Here is a 27,961-nt window from a genome sequence, read left to right on the forward strand (position 1 = left end):
ATTTCAGCCTTAATGTTTCAATCTATCAAAAGCTACAAGGTAATGTGTCCAGCAAGCACCAAGCTCAAGTCCAAAACAAACAACAGATTTGTAATTCCTCTCAGAAGAAAACAGCTAACCAAAGAACACAGGCTCAGTCAGCCAAGCCCAACCTGGTGACAGCTGGTTTCACTCAAAAATTAAGGTTATTAGTATCGCAAACAATGTGCTCCTGCAGCAATGCCAATGTAGCTTGCTTTTTTCTTTCCTGACAAGTACTGCCATGCAAAATGACTACTGCAAACACTAATTCTGCAAAAGAAAGTTATGACTGCTGCAAGCACTATGACCCTGCAAAATAAAGTAATTACAACTGAAAATACTGTATACGACTGCTACAAACACTGGAATCATGCAAATGAAAGGTACGATTGCTGCAAATATCATAATTTGGCAAAAGAGTATTATGACTACTGCAAAAAATGGAATTCTGCAAAAGAAAGTTACAACTATAGCAAACACCATAATCCTACAAAAGTACAGCTGTGAAAGTATATTTACCATAACAGCAGATGTTCGAATGATAACTGTTGCAGTAGCCTTAGCTATAAGGGTTACATCTTGCCAAGGATATAACAGCCAACCAGCTTCTAAAGCTTTAGGGCACCTTCCATTCAATCAAGAACCTTTAGGTGGCTTGAGCTGAGCTACCTAAAAGCGCAGGTTTCATCCGCAAGCCCTTCAGAGTTTTCAAGCCAACTGAGACAGGGAGGCTGAGCCCTGAAAGGACATAACTAGTCATAAAAAAATAAAAATAAAAAAAATTTTAAAAAAAATGTCCCTCTTAATCCCTCCTAAAAGCGCTGACTTTTCAAGAGAGGATGGTTAATTACAGTTAATAAATAATGACACTAATTAGAGTTCTAAACTTGTTTTACTTCAGTAAAATATATACCAGTTCACTTTCTGTTATTTTGTCAATGTCGCAGATTAATAGCACCAATATTTTGAAAATGTCCCTGATTGCCCCTGATTATTTCTGGATCTGTCCCAGATTCTCATGACATTTGCCCCTGACAGATTGAGAGCTATGGTATACATGTATGCATATATGTGTATGTATGTATGTGTATAAACATATATATATATATATATATATATATATACTATATATATATATATATATATATATATATATATATATATATATATATATATACACACACACACACACACACACACACACACACACCCTGATATAATCAAAAAACAAAAAGGGGGGAGGAAGGGATAGGCTACAGCAGCAGTGATCATTTGAACATCTACTTTTATACTAAGTATACTTACACAACTGTATTATACTCATTATATTGATCACTGCTGCAGTAGCATTAGTTATATGGGTAGATTATCCTATCTTAAAAAATTAGGGAGATGGAAGGAAAAGGGTCCAGGAGCCCCCAGAGAATGGTCATACCAAAGCCTGATCTAGACCCAAAGAAGGAATTGAGCTAGTAGTGCTTTCTAAAGGTATGTACAGAGGACCAGGTTGCTGCTTCTAAAATTCTTCCAGAATCCAACCCTTTCCAAAAAGCCACAGTTAAAGCCAAGGTCTGGTAGAGTGAAACTTGACCCTGTCTGTGAATAGTTCTGTTGAGGTGAGAATATCAAAAAGTAATAGCCTAAGACAACCATTTGGAAATAGTCTGCTTAGACACAGGTTATCCCTTCTTACCTGTACAAGAAATTAACAACTGATCAAAAGATCTGAAAGATTTTGTTTTGTTAAGATAGTACCACAGTTGTAACAGCTCATAGTGTTTTCTTTGGAAATGAGAAACGTCAGTGTTCTCCCCCTGAAAACAAAATAGTCTCAAAAAAGAGAGAAGACCCCATACAAGGAGTATCAGCTTCACTGCTGTCCCACTGAATGTGATTCAGAAATCTGAAGACAAAACCTTGCAATTGTCTCTTCATCTTCCTGTCCAGATTCAGAATCACGAATCTTTTCAGGTCAAGAGGCATCCCTTTTTCTTTTACCAGCAACTACCTCATAAGAAGGATCAATACCTGAATTAGGCCCTGAGCCACATCTAGTAAACTACTCCTGTCTAAGGAAATTTGAAGAGTAGTGGATACATGTTAAGTTTTTGGTTTCTTTTTGACAAGGAAAATTGAGGCCAAGAGTGGTATTAATGGCAATAGTTTTCATAGGGATGAGCACAACATTCTGACCAATCAAGCTGGTCTTTCTCAGGGAAAACAAGCAGCATAAGCCAATAAAAGTAACTTTTTTCCCTCATAAACACAGTAAAAAGCACTTTAATAAACTTTATCAGTCCCAAAATGTAAAACAAACACACATTTCTCCACAGAAAAAATGGTTTTCAACTACTTTTAATTACTTTTAAACTGGCCTAAGTCTCCTCACAGACCATTAGGACAGAAATTCATAGAATAAAAACAAACTTACTAAGCAGGAATGTACATTTAAACAATACATTTTAAATGTGGAAAATTTTTCCACAAAGGGAACTCATCTAACCAACAAATGAACAACACAAGCCTATAGGTGATCCTCAAAGACCCACACAGGCATGTTGTCTTCATTGGCAGGAAAGCTCTGAAGGGCTTTGCACTCAAACCTGTGATTGAGCTGCCTAACAGAGTGAGCGTGTAGCAGTTGCCCTGAACCTTTGGAAGAAGGTTGCTGTATTCTTGCAGGATATAAACCAGCAGTGATAAGTATAGTAAATACATAAAGTTATGACTGCTGGAACTGCAAAGAAATTTACAGCTGCTACAAACACTATAATCCTGTTAAAGAAAGTTATGAATACTGCCAACACTATAATCCTGCAAAAGAAAGGTTATGACTACTGCAAACACATGAATTCTGCAAAAGAAAGGTTATGCTATGATAAATACTACATTCGTGCAAAAGAAAGTTAAAATGCTTGCACATACTGGAATCCTATAAAAGGAAGTTATGACTATTGCAAATACTGGAATCATTTAAAAGAAAGTTATGACTGCTGTGCAAACTAGAATACTGCAAAAGAAAGTTACAATTGCTGCAAATATCATAATCCTGCAAATGAAAGTTATGAGTGGTACAAATCATGGAAAAATATGTTGGCACAGAGGGTACTGTATCTAGCAGCAATGGTGAAAGAGGACAGTTTTTGGATCAAACAAAGAAGACCAGTAAATACGAGCTTGCTTTCTTTTCTTGGGGAAGATGCTTCACCATTACAATGACCACTAAAGGCATGCAATTCACATTTAGATGGATGGGGGTGACATTATTTTACAGTAAGCGTGTATCAGAAGTCTAATGAGCCAACATTTAAAAAGATCTTTTCACAAAGTGTAACAGTCTCACCCCAGGAAATCCACCTTCCATCCTTTAAACCAAGACAGGAATAAATGAGCAGCAATGTACAAAGTACCAAGGAGTCCCTCATGAAGGGGAAATAAAAATTAGACCGAATTCTCTTAAAATTCCTATATATTTTAAATAATGACTTTTCACTAGAATGTTATAATTTTAATGAAAAATAAATTTTTTAAATTATAGACAATTATGCTTTCAGGTAAAATATTTTGTAAAACTGCTCACATTTAGAAATACCCAAAGAAAATTAAATGTGTGAGTTTCTCTCTAGTGTATCACTGTGGTATTTCTTTTTTCTGGTATGAGACTATAAACAAAACGTAATGAAAAATGTTCCCTGCTACAAAAGTATGGCTCTGTTTTTTTATAAACCATTTTAGTAATTTAGTAATCCTGTCATCTAGTTAATTACAACCAGATTTGACAAGCAGAAACAAATGTTTGATTTTGTGTTCTGCGCAGAAACTTTATAATCTTTGCTTTTTTAGTCCCTGGAGCATACTGTAGTCATTCAGTGGATTTAAATTCATTAAATTATCCAAAGCCAGACTGATCCAGCAAAGCTTTTTTAGAAGTTAAAAAATACGGGTTCTCTAAAATATTTAACTCTCAACATTATATAATTCTATACAAGTGGTAGTACTACTATAAACAAAGCAAATCATAAGTTAACCAACTTTTATTGTGTTGTCTATGATATTGACAGTGTTAAGTGGTAGGTACAACACAGCCAGTGAGGCTGCCAGCGGTACCCCTGCATGTCTGCTGAGAAGTGTTAAGTCCCAGCTAACAAAATCCCTCCATCAGTGTTTTAGCCTGAGTCCCCCATTTACATCCCTGAGGTATGCAGAATGCCATTTGCAGTTGCCCTTACGTAAAGGCAATTCTTATACTTTGTCTGGGAATTACAGGACTATTAAACTCACTACTATTACTTGCAATGCAAAGGGATGGATCTTAGTTGAACTAACTAATAACAATGCAGGTGAGGTGACCTTATATCCCTTTATACACATCATTCTGAATTTGTAAAACAAAGATCATGCTTATCAGTGTGAATTCTTTGTAAGAGTTACAGATGCCATAGATAAAGGGTACGCAGGCCACAATGTCTACCTTGCCAAGGCCTTCTACACTATCAGTTATGCTAGGATTACTGACAATCTCTCCCAAGTCAACTTTACCCCATACATAGCTTGCAGGACAGCTAGTTGAACAGCTGCCAGCAGCCATATCACTAATGTTTGGGGTGCTCTTTTCAGAAGAACTTAATCAGTAATATTCCATGGGGCTCTATAATGGGTCTCCTTCCTCTTTCACATATACTTCACTGACATGAAAGCTGATATTAAGGAATTATGGCTAACCGGGTTTGCTGCTCATTGTGTAACTAGGGTAAGGATACCAAGACTCTCCAGCAAAGTGTGTTAATCATAGCCTTACCCACAAAAACAAGAAATGTAGTCTAGTTTACTTTGGTAAATCTGTCAACACTACCGCATGCCACATATGGAGCATTTCACTTAAATCTTACCTCAGTTATGCGGCCCATCCACTGAAGTAAATGTAGTAGTTTTGGTTTTCTTATTTTCTTTACATTTGCAAATATTTTAACATTTTTAAAATGATTTGTACATAGTTTGATGTGAACTGCATGTGTGTAGTAATTTACGGTTGAGTGTGTGTGTGTGTGTGTGTGTGTGTGTGTGTGTGTAATCTATATATGCGCGTTATTAATTTACTTGTCTGCAGTCTAGCAGTCGGTTACTGTTATTGGCGGTAGGTTTCCTGTATTACAGTCTCTGATGCAGGATACCTGTGGTCAGACAAGAGCTTTCACTTTCTTCTCCTTCTTTTACTTCTTCATGCACTTCAAAGCTTCAAAAAAATTTTTCACATTCATCTTATGAAAAACTGATAAATGTGTTTAACTTTTTTAATGTACTTAGTGAACTTTGGGTCATCCACATACAAGTCTGCTTGTTGCTGTGCTTTCATCTATGCAACAGTCTCTTCTGATGTGATGTATATGTTGTCCCATCCATGTAGATATTCCGTTCTTCTCCGGGTTATTTGTGCTTAAAATGCAAGGGCTAAAAACATTTCGGGAATGTTTGGCTAAGCTGACACAGATCCTCATGGATCAATACCATTGTAAGTACTTATAGACCTAAGAAGTCATAATTGTGTGTGGGGGACTGACTTTCATCACCTTACAGATGCCCTAAACCCTGTACATATGACTGTATGAAAACAAAATATGATGCCTAGCAAAACTGGAGCATAGCCAACACCATTTTCAATTCTTCTGTGGAAAAGGAAGCTACAAACAATGGTACTTGACAAGCCAGCAAGAGACTGTATTTAGTAAGGTTAAAGTGTGTCTTACCAGCACCACCACCACAGGGGATGAGGCTGTAGGGATGGAAAACAAAAAAGTGCTCCATTACCCAATGTCCCTGCCCTCTATGACCAAAGTAGATAGTAAGAGATGGCTCACAGTGGCTAGGAGAAAGTACAGTTGTGTAAGGAAGGTTACTATAACAGAAGATGTTCAAATTATCACTGCTGCAGTAGCCTTAGACATATTGGTTATATCGAGCCAAGGCTATAACAGCCAGCCAGCTTCCAAGGCTTCAGGACACTTTCTACTCACTCAAACCATTAGGCAGCTCAAGCTGAGCTTCCTAAAAAGACATGTTTGAACATCATCTCTTCAGAGATTTAATGGCAACTGAGAAAGGTAGGCTGAGCCCTGAGAGGGCATAGCTAGAAATACAACACACACACACACACACACACACACACACACACACACACACACACACACACACACACACACACACACACACAGAGGCAAAAGAACATACTCAAAAAATTAGGGGGGATAGAGGGGGAAGGAGTGGCTACTGCAGCAGTGATCATTTAAACATCTACGCTTATGGAAAGTATACTTACGAAGCTGTACTACGTCCATCATACTGACCACTGCTGCAGTAGCCTTAGCTATATGGGTAGGTTACCATAGCTTACAACATTTGGGAGCTGGAAGGAAAAGAGTACAGGAGCTCCTAAAGTACAGCCCTAGCAAAGCCTGATCTAACACTACAGAAAGAATCGAGCTTGCATTGTTTAGTAGAGGTACGTACAGAGCACCAAATTGCTGATTCTAGAATACTTCTAGCATCCAACCCTTTCCAAAAAGCCACTGAAGAAACCAAGGCCCTAGTATGGTGTGCCTTGACCCTGCCTGAGGACAGTTTTGTTGTGTTGAGAACAACAAAGGTAATAGACCAAGACAACTATTTGCAAATAGTCTGTTTAGGCACAGGTTGTCCTTTCTTCTTACCTTCACAAGAAATAAACAACTGGGGACAAGGGGAGTTAAAATTCCCAGAGATTGAAACTTATATAAAGGCATCTATAATTAAAATAGTAATGAATTGGATAAATCCTAGATACTCTTCCAATTGGAAACAGTTACACTCCATTATACTAATGAATGAAAATTGTTTGTCAAAGAATGCTTTGGTAACTGACAAAGATAAGATATGGCATTATTTAAGTTTAAATTTAGAGTATAGTATAACAAAATTAACTAAACTTCTTCGGGCTTTTCCCAGTTAGGGGTCGCCACAGGGGAATTCCCGTCCGCTAATGATTGGCAGTAGATTTTTAAGGTGCCCAGATGCCAGCCCAACACCCCACCTTCAATGAAGGCATGCCCATTCACGCATGTATTTCGAACGCCACTCGACCGAGGGGAGGACATGCAGACTCCACACAAAAGGTGCTCCAGCCGAGAATCAAAAGGGAAAACCTCTTGCTGTGAGGTGACAATGCTACTGCTGCACCACTGTGGCTTTCTACAACAAAATTAACTAAACTAACACTAATAAACAATATTTTTGATGTGTTGAGAAAATTCATTAACACCAATTTAGATATAAAACTGTGGCATAGATTTTAGTACCATTTACTATTACAAGGGATTTCCCTGATAAAACACATAGAGAGGTTTTTATTTTATGGGAAAATAACCTATTTTGTTGGTTGCAATGTATTGAAAACCAACAAGCTTTGAACACGCAAAGTATATTGTCAACTTATGGCCTATCCCCTAATGACTGGTTGGTTTTTCAGAGTGTCACAGCATACACTAAGGATCTGTGTAGAATAATACATAAATTATTTAAATTGATTACTATAAGAATAATACATAACTCATCCTTCAAAACAGTACCAAAAATTATAAACTGGATTTTTGGAATTCTATATAATAATATCAATGTTAAAAATTAATTATCATACCTATATAACACTTTAATTGTCTATAAGACAGCTCCTAAAGATTCTTACTGGCAAATCTAACTAAAGGGTTTCAAGTATCATTATCAATAGAAGATAAAACAAACATTTTATTTTCAGTTAAACTAACTTCTTACTCACAATTCTGGAGGATTTTACATTGGAAATTTCTACACAGATCCTTTTTGACACCTGAGAAACTCTCAAAAATGAACCCATCAAACAGCAAGTTATGCTGGAGATGTCATTTGTCCACTAATGCTAACTGGTCTCATATTTTTTATGACTGTACTAATATTAAACCATATTGGAATGAGTAACACATTTCTTCAAGCTATCTATACTGATATATTTGTTTTGACAAAGTCTTTCATTTTATTGAATGTTGTTAATAGTAATAATATGAAGAAAGATGACCTGTATTTGTTGTGGGCAATGTTAACAATAGTCAGAAAATGTATAACTAGAAGATGGAACTCTAATGTAGCACCCACAATGGAGGAATTCCTATCATCACTGAAGAAATGCATACTAATGGAGAAAAGAACCAAAGAGTTAAGAACTTTTCCTAAGCCACTGGTTAATAGTCCGTGGAGGAAAGTTTTGAATTTGATTTATACCCCACAGATGGAATCAAACTCTTCCTAACTATCATAGTTTATATATTAACTTATTATTTAACTACAATGTTTTTATCTGAATCCTTTTTGTCAGGCTGAATGTAAATACTGTAAATAGCTATTGAATGTTATGAATGTATTAAATTATTGTGTTATTTCATCAAAATAAAAATCATTTGAGTAAAAAAAAACAAGAAATGAACAACTGATCCAAAGAGCTGAAAGATTTTGTTTTAGCCAGATAGTACCATAGTTGTCTGTGGACATTCAATGTATGGAGTTTCCTTAGTCCCTCATTTTTAGGTTTAGGAAAGAAAACAGGGAGATGGATATTTTCGCTTGAAGTACACTCAAACATAAGTTTCTATATAAAAGAAGGATTAGTTTTCAAAGAAACCCCCGTCACTGTGGAAAATGAGATAGGGTTGACTCACCATAACAGCTTGTGACTCAGATACTCTTGCAGTAATTAGAGCAATCAGTAAAACAGTTTTCCATGTTAAGAATCTCAAGTCAGACTGATGAGTTGGTTCAAATGGTGCAAGTGTAAGCTTCCCTAAAACAAAATAAGATCTCAAGGAGGAGACACTGGTTTTCTCGGAGGTCTTTTATGCAAAATTCTTTTTAAAAACATTTTCAACATGAGACTGCATTGAAAGCGTGGGATCCATTGGCATATGTGCTAAAATGTCCAATAAATAAACCTTGATGGAGGAGTAAGAAAGGCTATAGAATAATACCACACAAATTTTGTAAAACCAGATAAATACTATCCCTGAATGGATATTGGTTATGTTGTAGGCACCAACCAGGAAACCTTTTCCATTGGCTAACATATGATTTTCTAGTAACAGGCTTTCTTACTTCCATTAGTACCTGCTGCACATCTGTGGTAAACAGGTGCCTAAAGGGAGTTAAGTCTCTATCACCCAAGCAGTCAGTTTATGTTGATTGGGGTTGGAGTGTATCTAACACATCTGATCTTGTGTGATTAGATCCAGTCTATGAGGAAGCTTGTGGTAATTGCCCCCTGACCATTTCCAAAAGAAGGGAGAAACACTGTTGCCTGGACCAGAAGGGAGTCATCACAATGATCTTGGGGGGATTCTTTCTGAATCATTAGAATTATTCTGAATAATAGTGTAAAGGGTGGAAAAGCATACAAGACCGTTCCTATTCCTGTCCAAAGAAAAGAAAAGACATCTGTCTTCCAGGCTTTCTTGCATGGAGTACTAGAACATAATCTTGTCAGCCAATTGTTCAGACAGGAAGCAAACAGGTCTACTTGTGGAACACCCCACAGATGGATCAAATCTCTGTAGACCCCAGCATCTAGTTTCCTTGCAAGAAGGTTTGTATTCATCCTGCTCAGCTTGTCTGCCACACAGTTGTGCCCTTATGGGATGTAGGATGCCTGTAGAGTGAGATTGTGCTGTAGAGCTATGTCCCCAACAAACATGGCTAGTCTGCAAAGGGGGTAAGACCTGGCTCCCCCTTGCCTGATGATGTACCACATCTGTGGTATTGTCTGTAACAACTTGAAGAGGTCCAGGATACCAAAGATAATTCAGAGAGTTCAGTGCCTTGATTAGAACAAGCATTTTTATATTTATGTGCTTGCATCTGTCCTTGATGTCAGAAACACCTTGGATTTTTCACTCCTGATACTGTTCCCCAAGTCCAAAGTGTCTGTAGTGACTAACTGCTTTGAAGCAGGGGGTAGGGGGAGAGGAGTCTTATCAGTGGTATGAAAATTATACATGCCAAGAGACCCACATAAAGTCTGAGAGGAAAGTCATAAAAATAGTAGATATAGATCTATTTTTCCTGTGGAAGAAAAGCTCTTTGAACTGAGGTGTTTACCAGACACTCCAAGAACACCATCCTGTGTGATGGATTCAGAAAAAACATTTGAATGTTTTCTTGGAATTCCAGGTTGTGTAAGAGATCTCACACCCAAGAGAGACTCCTGACACTTTGAAAAATACCCTGCAAAGATAAGCAAGTCATCTAAATATGGAAAATGTGGATACCTTGTAGCCTGTAGTGAGCTATAACTGGAGCTAGACACTTTGTGAACACTCTTGGGGCAGTGGATAATCCAAAAGGTAAGGCAGAGAACTGATAATATAATCCAGACACATACAACCTTAAGAAATGCCTGAAATCCAGATGAATTGGGATGAAAAGCATCTTTTAAATCCAGTGTTACTAGAAAACATAGGTTGCAAAGTGGCAGTATTTTGAACTTGGGCACTATCAGAAATTGACTTAGAAAAGAAAGATCCAGAACTGGTCTGTAGGCATTTTCTTTCCCTGGCACACAAACATCCTTGAATAAAAACATTTTTTCAAACTGGGAAAGAAGAACTGGCTCTATTACTCCCTGAGACAACATATGTTGAAGGAAAGGGGAAAGAGAGGAATCTGGTCTGATGGATGAGTAATTACTACCTAAAAGGTTGGAATTTTCTACCACTGTTGTCTGTAACCTTGATGAATGGTCTTCAGAACCCATTTGTCTGAAACTATTTGTTGCCAAAGAGAGACAAATAGTTACATAATTAAATTAGAACTGCCAACAGCCTAAAGATGGACCATAAACAAAGTTTATTCATTTATATTATATGCTAATTTACAGTCTCACATGTAGCAATCTAGTTGTTTCTTGAAAGTATTTAAATTAACAGATTCTCTAATATAAAGTGATATCAAACTCCAATGTCTGAGGATCAAATGACTTATAAAGTCATCTATTTTCTTAGTTCTGTTGAGATTAGCAATATATTTAGAACCTGCATATCTTAGGTTACCAGACTTTTCTTTTAAAACAAGTTTTAAATCAGATCTTAATTCATCATCTTTAATGGCCCTGTAAGCCAGGCTCAGTTCTCTTCTAATGATTATGTATAAAATGCCATTATTTAATTTGTTCAAATCTCTAAACTTTTTTTGTATCTTCTCTGAATCCTTTCAATAGTAACTAAATCAGCTATGAATAATGTACAAAACAGTAAATTGCACATAATCAATGATCTAATCATTGATGTGTACACATTTTTTAACACTTTTGCATCTCTTATCTGTACCACACTAAGAATTAAGACATCTTCATCATAGCCGTTGCCCTTAATACTTCACAGTGTTTCCTAAATGTAAAATCCTTAGTAATTATGATGCCTAGATCTTTTTTTATGTTCAACCCTCTCCAACATAGCACCTCAGAGTTTTATTTTCAGATTTTCTTTATCTTCAAAAAGCACAACCTTAATGTTTATTGTATTTGAGCCTCAAGGCATCTGAGGTTGAATTTTTTGCAATTATCGATTTAAGTCATCAATGTCCATCATGTAGTTTAGCTCAGAAACTTCCAAATATACAACTGCACCTGACTTACCTTGATCTCTTAGATAACTGATACCTTCACAGAAATTTATAAGACATGTTAGTGTTGATCTTCCTTTGATTAAGCAAAAGCCAAACTGGGAGTAGTCCAGCTCTCTCCCATATTTTTTACCACCCATTAACAAATACAGAACGCATCTTTTATAGACTTTTCCAATTATAGATGTTATGCTTATTGGTCTACAGCTTTATATGATTTGTCTGTTTCTACCTTTGTAGACAGGTGTGACACACATTTTTTTTCTCATCTTCAGGTACAAATCCCTGTCAAAATTCCTTTATAGTTGCTAGTGCCCTTTTACACTGACATACACAGACATCTTGAATATGCTGTTATTTCAGATGTGTTATATCTAGAAAATAAAGTCTGCTGAAGCGAACAGCTTCAAACACTGCAATGTTAAATGCTGAAAAAAAAACACATAAAAATATACAAAAATCAAAAGTAAAATAAGAGAGTTGAGTGCTTTCGCATCACCAAAGGATGCTTCATCAGATCTAAATACTGCAACACAACAGCTCTATTTAATAAACTCAAAATTAGCGCCTGAGATCACGTGACCTCAGGGCATGATTCAGGGGAACATTTTCATTTAACCCTTTACCAACAGTTGCATGCAGTAAAATAATTCATTTGGCTTCCACATTCTCAGTACGTGTTCTCACATCACCACCCCTAATATTAGGCATAAAAACTTCAAGCACCAAAAAGTTAAAAACATGATTACAGCCTTTATTTTTCATATATTTACAGTATGAATAGATGTGATGATAGAAATGCACTTGGTAAACGTGAAAAATAAAAGCTCAAATCATGCTTTTAACTTTTTGGTTCTTGACGTTTTTATGCCTAATATTAGGGGTGGTGATGTGAGAACAAGTAGAGTTAAATGAAAATGCTCCTCTGAAACCTGCCCTGAGGTCACGTGATCTCAGGGGCTAATTTTGAGTTGATTAAAAAGAGCTGTTGTACTGCAGTATTTAGATCTGATGAAGCATCCTTCGGTGATGGAAAAACGCTCATCTCTCGTGTTTTACTTTTGATTTTTTATGTTTTTATGTGTTTTTTGTTTTTCAACATTTAACCTTAAAGTGTTTGAAGCCATTCGCTTGAGCAGACTTATTTTTATTTTCTGGATTTATTTGTTCGGTCAGCTACAATCTCCCTTGTTTGGTTCTTTAAAAGATGTGTTATATCTCTTAGGGATTTAATTTTAAGAAAATGTTCAGAGATGTTTTATACTTCCTTCCCTTTTCATGTGTAATGTTTTTTATATCTACATCCCTCGTAGACAATCATGTTCAATTAGATAATGAAAGGCATAATTACTCAGCAATTCCATTGCAAACATCAAGGCTAAATACTGAATAAAGTAATAACCTAATGTAAAACACACACTGTTAAGCCAGCAACTGTTACTTAGACAGGAAAGGGCAGAAACCCTGAAATCTGTCAAATGTTTATCTAAGGTTGTCAAGTCCCATTACGTGGCAGTATTGAAATAACAGTATAACTGCCTGTATTAAAAGAAAAACTCTATTTTAAAATAGTTTCTTTACTGCTTAAATGTCAGATTACCTCAGGCAATATAGCCATACTGTGAGTACAGTAATCTAAGAAAAGGAGATTCAGACTTTTTGGAAGGGAAAAAGGACAGCCGGGGGAGCATTATCTTTTAAACAGTCACTTTGACTTGTAAGACTGTCCTTTTGGGGGGGAGGTCTTACCTTCTTTTTGCAACCCCTTGGCACTATTTCTTAAACATCTGTTTACCAGTATTTTGCTTAGATTCTTAAGTTTCTTGCAAAAATTATATAAGAGAGTAAAGAATCCCTTAGAAATTTTTGAAGAGGAGGTTTGAAAAATCTGACAGATTTTCTGAATCAGTTTACTTATCTCATGACATTTATAAGCACTACAGCAGAGGGACAAAAACTAACACTCTCTGTCCAAAGGAGAATTTAAAAATCTCATTTTTACATCTTCTTGGAGGTTCTAAAAATGCAGTCAGGAACACCTCCTCAAAATAGAATCAGTCATAGCCCTTGAAGAAGTATCAACAGAGTCACATGCACACTTTAAACAATGAGTTGTGACCTGTGAAACAGAAGAAATAAAACATTTAAAGTAGATTTTCTCCTCACAAGAATAAACTATATTCAAAATATTCCTCATAATTAGTCAGAATAAACTTTAACATATATGCTTGACAATTAATACACTTTTTTCCCATACATATCAATTATTTATCATCCTTTTGAGAAATAGGATTGTTATTTACTGTTTAGCACAAGTAGAGTTACTAAGGTTATTGCTGCTGGGTCAGGTTTGGGATGACTGTATAAAAACTTAAAAGACTAAGGAACTTTATACAACCTATCTGCCATTTTAGAGGCAGGAATCAGACTATCTGGGAAACTGCAAGCAGTGACACACACATCCTCCAGTGCTGACAGGACAGAAGAGATAGGAATGTTCTGCATTGTAACAGCTCATAGTATTTTCAGAGGGACTTAGAAGCATCAGTGTTCACCCACTAAAAACACTAAAATTTTCCAGAATAGTCTCACAGAAAGAAAAACCCTCACAGGGAAAATTAGAAACCATCCTCTCCTCTGAATATGAATCGGAAATCTGAGGAGAAAACTTTGCATCGGTCCCTTCATCTTCCCATCTAGATTCAAAATCTTGACTCTCTTCAGGAAAAGAAGAATCCCTTTTTCTTTTACCAGAAACCACCTTATAAGAATGCTCACTAGCCCAAATTAGTCTCTGAGCCAGACTTAATAAACTACTCCTGTTTTGTCCAGGGAAATTTGAGTAGGAGCAGATACATGTTTAGTCTTCTGTTTTTGACAGGAAAAATGGGGCCAACAGGGTTCTGAATGGCAGCAGCAGCAGCTTCCCCAAGGATGAGTACAACATTCTGACTAAAGAGGGAAGACTTCCCAACTCCCTCTTTCAGGAATGAGAAGAGTGTTTATTCTTTGCCCACTGAGGGGATGCCAACAGTCACATAGGACATGACCTACCCCCAATCCATAGCGAATGTAGGTGCTACACCACAGGAATCCAGAGTAAAAGATGAGGGGTGTCTCTTTTCCAATGAAAACAAGCAGCACAAGCCAGTATAGTACTTTAAATTCTAAAAGTCACTTTTTCCAATAAAAACAAAGTAAAAATCAATTTAGTGACTATGCCAACCCAAAAAGTAAAAGAAACATTTTTTCGAGAGAAAAAATGGGTTTAAACAGTTTTTTACCCACTTTTAAAATGACAGTACCCACAATCATTCCTGAAAGCATTAGCAAAAATGTTTATAAAAAGAATTAAAATGCACGTACACATAACAGTGCTTTGATAATCATGAGTGTCCCCTGAAAGCAATAAATGACTTCATTTAAGGAAAGCACTAAAACAAAATACTTGGCTTCTAAATAAAGTGGATGAGCTAGAAAGTACGGAAAGGAGATCTAGCAAAAATCAATTTTGTATTCCTTTTTTAACAAAAAGCACCCACTGATGTATACAGACTCCACCCCAACAATAAAATCCAGCAACAGTCATATGTTTATTCAAAAACATTCAAACAGCATAGCAGGGGAACCACTTTTTTCTCTTTCCTTGGACATCACTTGAAGCTGATAGGCAAAGCATTGTCACCCATTTAAATATTAAAATAACCTGATCGCATGATTCCCATTGTACCAATAGAAATAATACACTAATTAAGAATAAGACTCAGCACCTCTTTAAACATATTTAAAGATAAATATTCTAAGGTAAATACACATATAAAAACAGCAACAATCAGACCTCACTAACAATCCTTGAAAAACATACCTACAAACATTATTGCTTGATTAAAGATAATGGGAGGAGCAAAGACTTCAGTGTAGTTGTTGAAGTGCAAACTCCAGACGCAGCTGGACTTCAGTACATTGCAGCATTCAGGATTAAATGATTGTATTTTAAATTTATAAAATTTAAAATTTTGCATTGACAGCTAGATCTGTTAATGTTTAGCACTTTTCCATTACACAGCTTTCTGTATGTTAGTGATTTTAAGTTTTATAAGCAGGTTTTATTTTGCTTTTAGTGGAAGGTCAATTATTTTTATGTTCCTAACCCACAGATTTCCCATACTCTGGAACAAACTTCCCATTCACGTCAAGCAGAGCACTTCACTTCATTTAAGAGAAATCTTGACAAGTGGATGGGAGATAGGAAGTTCCCCTGTCTTGACAGGGGCACTGGGAACTAACCTTGGGTGGCATGATGCCAGGGAATCTTCTTGGGCTAGGCGTATATAGGCTCCAGGGCCATTAGCCTAGTACACACCTATGAACCTATGAACTTATAATCATTTTCAAATCTCATCTGCTCTGAATTTCAGCAAGTTGTGTATACTTAAATGTTCATTTAATCCTGGAGCTGCCATGGTGTTAGTTCTCAAATGCCACACCAGTTCTGAATATTCTAACTTATTTTTTCAGTCTTCACCTCTACCAGAGATGTCAATCAACAGAAAGTCTGAAGCCCTCAAAATCCAAACACACCTCAGTATGTTTGGTCAAGACATTCAAACATCCTGTTTCCTTGTTGAAAAAATATGTTGATATATCTTTTTCCTTAAGTCAGGTTCTGATTTTCATATATAAAATGCACAGCATGTCTTGCAACAAGCTAAGACGACCACTTTGACAGACTTACAATTAAACTTAACCTTACTTCTCCATCTAACAAATCAACTTCAACTGTGGACAAGAAGGAAGCTTTTTTTGGCTTGAGGGTATACCAGAAGGGGAAACTGTGCATTGCATGGGGTACTAAATAACCATACTACAAATCTGCCAGTTTTGACAATCCTGTAAGCATAACAGAAGGGTTAGTGTTAAGAGTCACCTTGTCATCGTGGAAGACTCTATAAGGCTCTTTACACATTAGGGCCTAAGGTTCTGAATTTCTCCTTGCTAGGATAATTAACATTTATAAGCCTTCTGGGCCCATCTCATTTGCTCTCTCAACTGAGTGCAGTGAGATCATATTCTGATTTTAGGCACTCCTACTGTGTACAAAGAGAGCATCTGGGAAAGAGAACAAACAAACAAAAAAGTTTTTAAGCTTGTTTCCTGCCTTTCCTGTTAAGTGGTCTAGACTGTTTGTAAGCTTCTGAGCCCCCAAGCCCTTCTGTGTTGGAAGGAAGCCTTCTAGCTTACTTTTGTTTCTTATAACTAGCCAGTTTTCTAGTTTCAGCACTCAAATCTGTTTCTTTGAACTCAGCACTTGTTCAGAACTCATTGTAAGCACTACATAAGCTGCAAATTACTACAGCACTCAACTTTCCTCACTTGTCTAGTGGAAAGCAGTTTTTAGTACTTAATAAATAAGCACTTATCCAGGCATGTCTAAGGGTCAGCTCCCAGTGATTTCTCCTGTCTACCTGATGAATCTGGGCATCTTGGGGCAATGCAGCAATTGCCTCATGGACACAGAAAACCCTCGCCTCCTACCACACAACACTACAACCTGTGAGAGATGCACTTATATAGCCAAACTGGAAGCAAAGCTCTCTTCACCCAAGACTGGACTAGACAGTCAAGTGGAGAAGGTAAACACTTGCACCATACCACACTCATCACATAGTCCCTCAAAACCTACACCACCAAAACACACATATAGAAACACAAAACACACATCTACATTCGCGGAGGCTCTCAATAAAAACCTGCCCAAGCATCAGGGACATCCAAAGCATAAATGCAAGCCAACCCCATCCCCCAACACAACCCAAATGACACATAGCCCACAAACTCAGTGTGCCACTCAACCACAGCCCATAAGGCATAACAACGTACCCAACACTCAAGTCATAGGTGACTCTATAGTCAAGCACACTGATGTTCCACTCACTAGACTAAACAAGGAGAAAGTTACTGTCAGCTGCCTGTCAGGTGCCAGGATCCGCCACATAATGCATGCACTCAGGTCACTCCACAATATGTACAGATATGACACTGTCATTGTCCATGTTGGTGTGAATGACCTGAGACGTACCTCCCTGGACTACATGAAAAGAGACATGGAGGAGCTCTCCAATCTTGTATCCCAGGCAGGTATGACCCTAACCCTGAGCAGCATCCTGCCATCACCCAGAATGAAACCACAGTACAAGGACAAAATGATTGACTTCAACAACTGGCTAAGCTTCTGGTGTCATTCTAAGGGGATCCAGTATTTGTCTGCGTGGGACGACATGATTGACAGTCCACGATGCTTTGCCAGAGATGGCCTGCACCTGTCGCCCTTAGGATTCCGGATACTGGCTAAGGCTCTTGCCACCCCTATAGTGCCTTTTTTAGGTAAGGTTCAAATGATAAATTCACCACCATAACAGGTACAAGCAAGCAAAATCTGAGGGTAATGCTACTCAATGCTAGAAGTCTAAACCTCAAAATGCACTCACTCGAGGCACTCCTTAAAATGGAGAACATTGACATCTGTGCAGTGACAGAGACCTGGTTTAAAGCTCCAGAGAGCACCCCTGCATTACCAGGCTTCAATTCATACCACACCTTTCGGCCACCTAACCCAGAAAGAAGCACTAAAGGCGGAGGCGTGTCCATATTCATTAAGGATGTCCACACCTCCAGGCTAGTTGCACAGCATAATGCATCCGAGATTATCCAAGTGCAACTAACTCTGGGCAAGACCGCAATCCAAATTGTAGCTTGCTACAGACCTCCCCCCCCACCATGCCCCAGGATTCACACTCCTTATTTCTTGATACACTGGAAAGTATTAGGGTACAACCCAACACCCTAATAATGGGCTATTTCAACTACCCCACCATTAACTGGGAAAACTACTCATGTACCAACTCTGTTGCTCAACGTTTTCTAGAATTCATAAGTTCCAACGCCTTGGATCAACTTATTCACACCCCCACCAGTGGCAGCAATATCCTAGACCTGATCATTACCAACATGGGAAACCGGTGTTCCACACCAGAGGTCAAATCCTCGTTGGTCAGATCCGACCACAAGCTAATCAGCCTAGACATCCACACCCCACCCCCACCCCCAATTAGGGAAACCATCATAAAAAACTTCTCCAAAGCCAACTTCACACTTCTTAAGACAGAAGTGGCAAACTTTATGACACCCATGCAGATGGACAATAGAGGTATGACTGCCGAATCCTACACAAATGCACTTTATAAGCACTTACACGAGTGCATGGATCACGCTATCCCTTATAGAACCAAGATGTTATCCCCAAAAAAAAGGAAGCCAATCTGGTGGTCCTCTGCCATAAACAAACTCTACAACAGAAGAAAGAAACTGTTGCAAAAAAGAGTAAAATCCCATGACTGGAGGAACGCCCTGGTCAACCTCAGTAAGAAGCTGAGATCCCTCATAAAATCCTCCAAAGCTAGTTACAAAAACAAAGTTGCCACTGACTCTAAAGACAACCACAAAGCATTCTATAGCTATGTCAAGAATCTAAATTGGAACACTCAGATCTGCTCTGAGTTACAGCACAATGGTACTAAATATACAGAACCAACTGATATTACCAACAACCTGGCAGATAGGTTCAGTGCTAACTTTACCCACCTCTCACCCCCTAGAGGGCCCATCTCTATACCAGAAGAATGCAAAGTTCCTATAATAACGGCTGCACAGGTAAAAAACACACTCTCCAAAGCCAAGAACACAACATCTATGGGACCTGATAATATCCCAGGCTGCGTTCTACATGAACTACAGAATGAACTGGCACCCTACCTAAGTACCATGTTCAATCATAGCCTCACCTCAGGCTTTGTACCCACTGAATGGTACACCGTGACGGTTATCCCACTCCACAAAGGGGGAGCCACAACGGACCCCAGAACTACCGCCCCATTAGCCTGACGAGCCTGGTCTGCAAGGCCATGGAACGTATCATTGTGGAACTCATAAACAAAGACATTGGTAATCTCCAAACTCTGGACCCTACCCAGTTTGGATTTGTAAAAGGCAGATCATGTCTCCTAAACCTGAATGACTTCTTTGAAGCAGTCACCAAAGCCATAGATGAGGGTAAAATGGTTCACACAGCTTATCTAGATCTCGCCAAGGCTTTCGACACCATCCCCCACTCTGGAATTATAGATAAGCTCACTAAACTAGGTATAAATCCCTATGTCACAAGATGGGTTGCCAACTGGCTCATGGACAGAACCCACACTGTGAAAGTAGCGGATTCCAAATCCGACATCAGAACAGTGACAAGTGGAGTACCACAGGGTTCATTCAGTCCTGGCTCCTGTCCTGTTTGATATCTACTTCTCTGAAGTGCAGGCCAACACAGAAGGTCTTTGGCTAACAAAGTTTGCAGACGACTGCAAACTAGGAGCCATAATCGAAACTCCTAACGATGTGGACAAACTACAAAAGGGCCTCACTGAGACAGATACCTGGTGTCAAAGCCATGGCCTGAAGCTCAATGCCAAAAAGTGTATTGTTATCCCCTTTGGTAAAAACTCTGTACCCATGAACTAACACATAGCTGGTAGTCTACTTAATGCCAAAAATGTGATAACAGACCTTGGGACACAGGTGGACAGTGGTTTCTCCTTGGATAATCAGATCGCCACAGTAGTCAGGAAATCCTTCTATGTGGCACACCTCATCACAAAGGTTTCTCATCCAGAAAAAAAGAGGTCATTGTTCCCCTCTACTCATCACTCATTAGACCCATTATAGAGTACAACGCCCCTTTTGGTATGTACCTCACAAGACATCTACAACAACTGGAAAGACCACAGAAATACCTCACAAAGAGGATTACCGGCCTCAAACAGATGCCCTATGCAGACCGTCTCAAAAAACTACAGCTTTACTCCATCGCATATCGCTTACTCAGGGGCGATCTCTGCCTAGCATACAAAGCTATGTCAAACCCAGAGCTGTTGGACATGCTCCACTTAAAGAAATCCCAATCCCTCTAACCTACATGCTCTAGGGACCTAAACCTTGTCACCACAATAAACAGAACATGCCGGAGGGATAGATTCTTGTCCCAGCGACTTCCCATACTCTGGAACAGACTACCTATCTATGTCAAACAGAGCTCCTCATTAGCACTCTTCAAGAAAAATCTTGATGATTGGATGGGAAATGGGAAATTCACCCCGGGGATCACTTCTGTGGCTCTGCTCGGCAGGGGCACAGGAAAATAATTTTCTTGGGTGGCAAAAGCCAGGGTACGATTTTTTGGCTAGGCTTGTACGGGTCCTAGAGCCGACAGCCTAGTACCTACCTATGAACCTATGAACCTATGTTTTCCAAGATATATGTTTTTTAGTGTTGAGAATTCTAGTTAATTTTTACATCACAAAAATTAATTTCCCAAGAAAGATGATTGTCCTGCTTAGGGGGTTTCAAGGAAAGTACCCCTTCGAGAATTGTTAGACTATAAGAATAGAAGACAATAAAGCTGCAGTACAGAAATGTAAACCTGCCCTTTATCAAACAGGTCTGTCCAAATAAAACAAGATTTTCAGTTCAAATGCTACTAACATCCCTTTGCTACAGATCTGTTCCTTTTAGGTAAGACTTTCTGGATTAGGTTAGACTTTCTGGAGTGGAAGGTTTCATGTTCATGAAAACCTCAGAGAGCACACATGGACGGAGATGTTGCAGACAATTCGCTGCTGCTCAATAACAGACGGCTGCCTCACAGCTGCTACATCTTCCCATCTTTAAGCACTAGCTGCTGATGTGCTGTTGCTCACAATTTGTCTGTACTCAATGCCATTGTAGTTTTCTCTATTCACTGGGACTGCAGTCTTCTTGAATATCTAACACTGAATATGTGGCATTCAGCCTCCATATGTCATTATCAGGATAGCTGGACAAATAAAAACAGAGACTAGGCCTAAAACAGTGAGAACTTATGAAGCACATTTATGGCTAGCAACATAAACAGGACCATATCAGATAGCTACAAACTAGTGAATGGCTTTTCTTCAGCCATATACTTACCAACTTCTGGTATAACTTTAGCAGCCAGTGGTAGAAAACTAGTAGTTACTCCCTGCACTCTAACCCCTCACCCTCTAACCTGCTAAAGCAGTAAATAAGACACATAGGAGAGCAGGAAAAGCAGACTGACTGCCTTGCATACATAATGGTTCAATTACCGGTTGCTGGAGGAAGACATGCTGGTATGCACACCAGGACTTGGCCTTCTCCTGCAGTAAAACAGAAGACTGCTATGTATATTTAAGCTATGTACAAAATGCATCAAAAGGAAAAGCAGGAGGAGATGGTAAAACAATATCCTCTAGACTTCTCTAATAGTCTGAAAAGGGTCTCAGATTCAAAACTCTCCTTGCTAAGGTGTGTGTGTGTGTGTGTGATATATATATATATATATATATATATATATTATATATATATATATATATAATATATATATATATATATATATATATATATATATAGATATATATATATATATATATATATATATATATACATATATATATATATATATATATATATATATATATATATATATATATATATATATATATACACACACACACTAAAACTATTACAGTCAGTATTAAAAGGATCATGCAACTTAAAATTAAAAAAGCAAAAGCAATGTCTTTCGGCTTTTCCCACTTAGGGGTCGCCACAGTGGATCACAGGTCTGAAGATTAATTGGTAGTAATGTCTTCACAGTGTCGAGTTGCCAGGCCAGTGCCCGGCCTTCACAGAAGGCAGACACAGATGCACCTACCTGCATGTCTTTAAAAGTCACTTCACCACAGGGACGACATGCAGACTCTGCACAGAAGGAACTCTATGTGGAGCTCTAGCCAAGAATCGAACTGGAGAACCTCTTGCTGTGAGGCGACAATGCAAACTGCTGCACCACCGCGGTCTAATATGCAACTCAAGATTAACATTTACAAAATTAAACATGGTCAGCAAAAATCTTTAGGAAGAATCTCACAGCCACAGAACCATTGATGGTAATCTTCTGTTGGGGTGTCATTAGTAACCAAAAAATGAAATAAAATATGGAAGAACAGTGTATAGTATTTATTGGAATCAATAAAATAGATGGTACTTAATCTTTCTAAGACAGAGGCTTGCAAAGTGACTAAGACACAGCAAAGCACAAACGAGCAACTATCATCTTTGCTTAGTAAAAAAGAAATAATATACATAGTGTACTGTCATTTACTGCCAGGCTTTTTCTAATCACTGTAGCTAATGATACAACTTCATACACTCACAGGAATGCCTAATTCTTGAAATACATCAGGACAGGGAATAATTTCTCTCCATGGTTACATTCCATCAATACTTACTGCATTTTCTGAAGCAGTTATCCTGATGATGAACATCTACAATTTTTAATATGAATAAACAGTAATGCACATAGAAATTTGCATTTACAAAGTCATTACAAGGAGATGCCATAGTTATGTATCAACTTACATGTGAAAATTAGAACAACACAGAATATATCACACATACAAAAACTGAAGTGTGAAACAGCTGCACATCTTGGATAATCTACACTGTAAGCAAACCCAGTGGCAAGGCATATGGGCTAAGCTTCCTTCTATAACACTAAGTTGCATTTTATTTACAGTCCAAGTGCTGGTTTTCCAGTGGATGAATGTTGGGTCTTCTGAACACCCAATGACTAAGTTCTCTCCTGGGGAGGCACTGGTTTTGGTCCACATGGAGGGCATGTGGCTTGAAGTAGGCAGGCAACAAAGAATGTGTGGCATAAACAGATGTCTACATGCATAAATCACGACGTTGAATGATAAAAAGAGCGAATGCTCTTTTATCAAACACTAAAAACCGAAAGCAGTAAATGTCAAACTCATGGAACTTCTGCTCCACAAAAAACAAAAAAAAAAACAAATCCAAACACAAAATAAAGTGGGGGGCTTCACCCACCACACCCCCCTACTTAAATATACCAACTCCGAGATTGCACCACAGAGGAGGAAATGGCAAAGTCCTGAAAACAAAGCGAGTTCGGCATTCAGTGCTTTCGACTTTTAGTGTTCGATAAAGGAGCGTTCGCTCTTTTTATCATTCGACTTTGTAATATACACCCGACGTCTACAGAGGGTTATGTGCATGCTCACATTGCTCATAGTGCTGCACACTGTGCAGTGCGTGAAGGGGGAACTAGTATGCAGGGAATAAACAAACTGTCTGAACTTATACTGTAATGGACTCGGGAATTCTGCCAACTATTCTTTACCCCACCAAGGAATGAAAACATTAACAGGTAATGGGTGGACCCCTGTGGTTTGACATCTGTGATGACAAAAAAATGCAAATGACAATTTATCAAGTAAGTTGAGCACTGAAGAAGTATACTACTAATAGTCTGACTGACAGAAATGGTTTAAAAATGTCACTGCCACTACTGCTGGAAAGAGCAACGCACAGTGACAATCTCAGAGAAGTTATCTTATTTGAACAATGGCCATAGTCAACCAGTGAGTGGCCATCCATTCTTTACAGCAAGGAAAGGGCTTGATAGTCAGGGTGGGAGGGTAAAAAATAATATTTAAATGCAAAACAAATCAGACCAGTTACTATGCTGATGCCCTGTTTTTCTAAAAAAAAAAACCACATCTTGTAAATTTCAGCGATGCCAACAGGGAAAACATCATTCTCATTATGAAAACCACTTACTTAACACCTCACAAATAAGACCAAACTGCAAAAAAAAAAAAAAAAAAAAAAAACTAATGAAATAAAACATGTCTTGACAGATTGTAAGAAAGATTTGTAATTCCTACCTGCAAGTTTTCGACCTGCATTTTTACTGCCTCCATTGAACCAGTGAGTAGGCGGAATCGAGAAAGAGAGTACCAGGCTTCCATCAAATGGCTGTGTAGCTCCTCAGAAGCCTCTTTGTGAGCATTCCATAAGTCTAAGACTGACTTTAAAGTTACTTTAAGCTGGCCAATCTGGAATATTGTTGAATAAAGAATAGTTTTAGTCTTTAAAACTAACAAATTCTCCTAAAACAATTAAACGTAATGTATCTAGTGATAGCAGATGAAAAGTTAAAAGATAAATTATCTGCAACAACACAGTGTAATAAAATAATGCAAGTTATTGCAAATACACTTTAATTCAGATGTATATTCAGAGTTCACTTTTGACTTTTACAGCTGTACCATTTTAAGGTCAAAGTAATATGAGCATAACAAAGTACAGCCCACATTTGCCTGCACTTTTCAAACGGAAATGCCCAGGATTTACTCATGTGAATACAGAATGCCTTTTAGGCAGGAATACAACATGATTTTCAAAATGGTTTCCTATGCCTTTGAAATGTGTTACCACATAACTCATCCTGAATATAAACATATCAGAACTCATCATTAAACGCAACAGCAAAATTCAGAATGGTAGGTTTTATTTCTTTGCACAAATATCCCAAAAACATTTTCTGTGGCATGCTTTAAAATGAGCAGTTGTATGAATAAACTTACTATAATAGTAGATGTTCAAATTATTGCTGCTGCAGTAGCCTTAGCTATCTTATGGATTATATCCTGTCAAGGATATAACAGCAGGCCAGCTTCAAAAGCTTCACAGCACCTTACACGTGCCCAAAGTGTCAGCCAGCTTGAGCTGAGCTGACTAAAAGACAAGTTTGGTAACCAAGCCCTTCAGAGCTTTCCTGCCAACAGAGACAGGGAGGCTGAGCCATGACAGGACAGTGTTAAGAACAACAAAAAAATAAATGTCCACACCCTTGCATACAAAACACATCAAAAAAACAAGGGGGATTGAGGGATGGAGCAGCTACTACAACAGCAATTATTTGAACATCCACTGTTAGGATAAATTTACTTGCACAGCTGTACTATGTTCATCATATTGATTACTGCAGCAGTAGCCTACAATAAATGGGTAGATTACCCTAGCTTACTACATTTGGGAGCTGGCAGGAGTGGAGTCCACGAGTCCACACAGAATGGTCTTACAAAAGCCTGACTTGGAATTAGAGAAGGAATCAAGCTTATAATGTTTTGTAAAAGTATGTAAAGAGGACCAAGTAGCAGCTTCTTGAATGCTTATAGAATCCAACACTTTCCAAAAATCCATTTGTGAAACCAAAGCTCTGGTAGAGTCGGCCTTGACCCTGCCTAGAATAATTCTGTTATAGTGAGTACAACAAAAGGTAATGGCTTTGACAACCATTTGAAAATGTTTGCTTGGACACAGGTTGTCCCTTCTTCTTACCTTCATAAGAAATGAACAACTTAATTCTGTCAAGATAGTACCTGACTTGTCTGTGCACATCCAAGGTATGGAGTATCATTTCTCCCTCATTTTTAGGTTCTGAAAAGAAAATGGGAGATGGATAGTTTGGTTTAAAGTACAATCAGATACCACTTTAGGCATAAAAAAGCTTAGTTCTCAAAGAATCCCTACATTGTGCAAAATGAGATAGGGTTGGCTCACTGTAAGAGCCTGCAACTCAGATACTCTTCTTGCAGATGTCAGAGCAATCATTAAACTGTTTCCATGTTAAGAACCTCAAGTCAGTCAGGATAGGGGGTTCAAATGGAGCAAGTATCAGCTTCTCTAACACAAAATTTAGACCCCAAAGATAGACCACTGGTTTACCTGGAGGTCTCTTCTACAAAACCCCTTTCAAAAATATGTTGACACAAGACTGTACTGAAAGAGGAGTATCCATGAACAGACATTCTGAAATGGCCAATAAATTAACCTTGTTAGAGGAATAAGAAAGGCCATAGGATAGTAACTTAAAAATATTGTAAAACCAGAGAACAACTAGCACTGAATAGGTATTGGTTATGTTGTTGGCACCCAATGGAAAACTTTTTTTCCATTTGCTCAAAAATGATTCTCTAATCAGACTTTCTTGCCTCCATTAGTACCTGTTATACATCCCCAGTAAACAACAGCCTAAAAGGAATTAAGACCCTTTCATCCAGGCAGTCAACTGAAGTTGATCCATGTTGAGGTGTTATCAAACACCCTAATCTTGTGTGAGGAGATCCAACCTGTGAGGAAGTTTATAGTAATTACCCCTGGCCATTTCTATTTGCCTGGGCAAGTAGGGAGTCAGAAGCACCTTGGATATAACTGGAAAGTGTGGAAAAGCATACAGGAACTTTCCCATTCAAGGAAAAGAAAAGGCATCTGTCTTCTAGGCCTTCTTGCATAGATTCCTGGAACAGAATCTTGCCATTTCATTGTTCAGATTAGAGGCCAGTAGGTGTGCTTGAGGAACTCTCCAGAGATTAATCAAATCTTGGAAGACCCCCTAATCTAGTTTCTATTCCTGAGGGTCTGCACTGGCTCTGCTCAGCTTTTCTGTCACATAGTTGTGCTCTGATGGAATGTAGGATGCCTGTAGAGTGAGATTGTACTGTGAAACTATATCACAAGCTCATAAGGCTAGTCTGCAAAGGGGGTGCAACCTGTTTCCCCTCTGCTTGTTCATGTACCACATGACTGTGGTACTGTTTGTAACAACCTGAAGAGGTCTCGGCGACAAACAGATTCAGAGAATTGAGCACCTTCATCAGTGCAAGCATCTCTTTGATATTTATTAGTTTGCATCTGTCCTTGGTATCCTGCACACACTGCACTATTAACTCTCCTGAAACTGCCCCCCAAGCAAAGTCCAAAGCATCTGTGGCGACTGACTGCTTTGTAACTGTGACGTAGAAGGGGAGACCTGGAATTAAGGATATCTGTTGTCTCCATCAAATGATTTCTCTTCTGACAAACCCTAGCTCTGGGCTTTGAAGAAACAAAAGGAAAGCACAAGCCAACCATTGATCCTTGAAAGCCTCAGAGGAGTGTAACTTTTGGCAGGAGTAAAGCTCTAAAGGGCTTGGTTCCCAAACTTGTATTTTAGTCAGCTTAGCTTGAGCTGATTGATAGTTTGGGTAAATGGAAGACGGCCAGCTGTTATATCCTTGGCAGGATATCACCCATATAGCTAAGGCTCCTGCAGCGGTGATGAGTATGATGAATATGACCTTTGCCAGCACCCAGTACTATATGCAGTACTAAGTGATTAATATGTAGCTTGTTGTATGGTACTCGTCATAAGACCTGAGGAGTGGATATTTGTCCCCAGCTGCTATTCACTAAGTAACTTTGCTTCCCTTACATATACCTGTGAATCAATTACAATCTGAAATGTACACGT

General features: G+C 38.3%; 1 protein-coding gene across 3 annotated transcripts in view; it reads right to left on the reverse strand.

The window, feature by feature from the left end:
- SYNE1 (spectrin repeat containing nuclear envelope protein 1) overlaps positions 1-27,961 on the reverse strand; it is a 2,173,401-nt gene that overhangs the window by 948,759 nt on the left and 1,196,681 nt on the right. For all 3 annotated transcript variants that reach the window (XM_044089035.1, XM_044089189.1, XM_044089105.1), the window contains one exon: positions 24,552-24,722. In XM_044089035.1, coding sequence (XP_043944970.1) covers positions 24,552-24,722 — 171 coding nt within the window. The remainder of the gene's footprint in view (positions 1-24,551; positions 24,723-27,961) is intronic.

Source organism: Protopterus annectens, chromosome 1.part0 (assembly GCF_019279795.1).
Source record: "Protopterus annectens isolate FY-2018-M chromosome 1.part0, PAN1.0, whole genome shotgun sequence".
Taxonomy (NCBI): Eukaryota; Metazoa; Chordata; order Ceratodontiformes; family Protopteridae; genus Protopterus; species Protopterus annectens.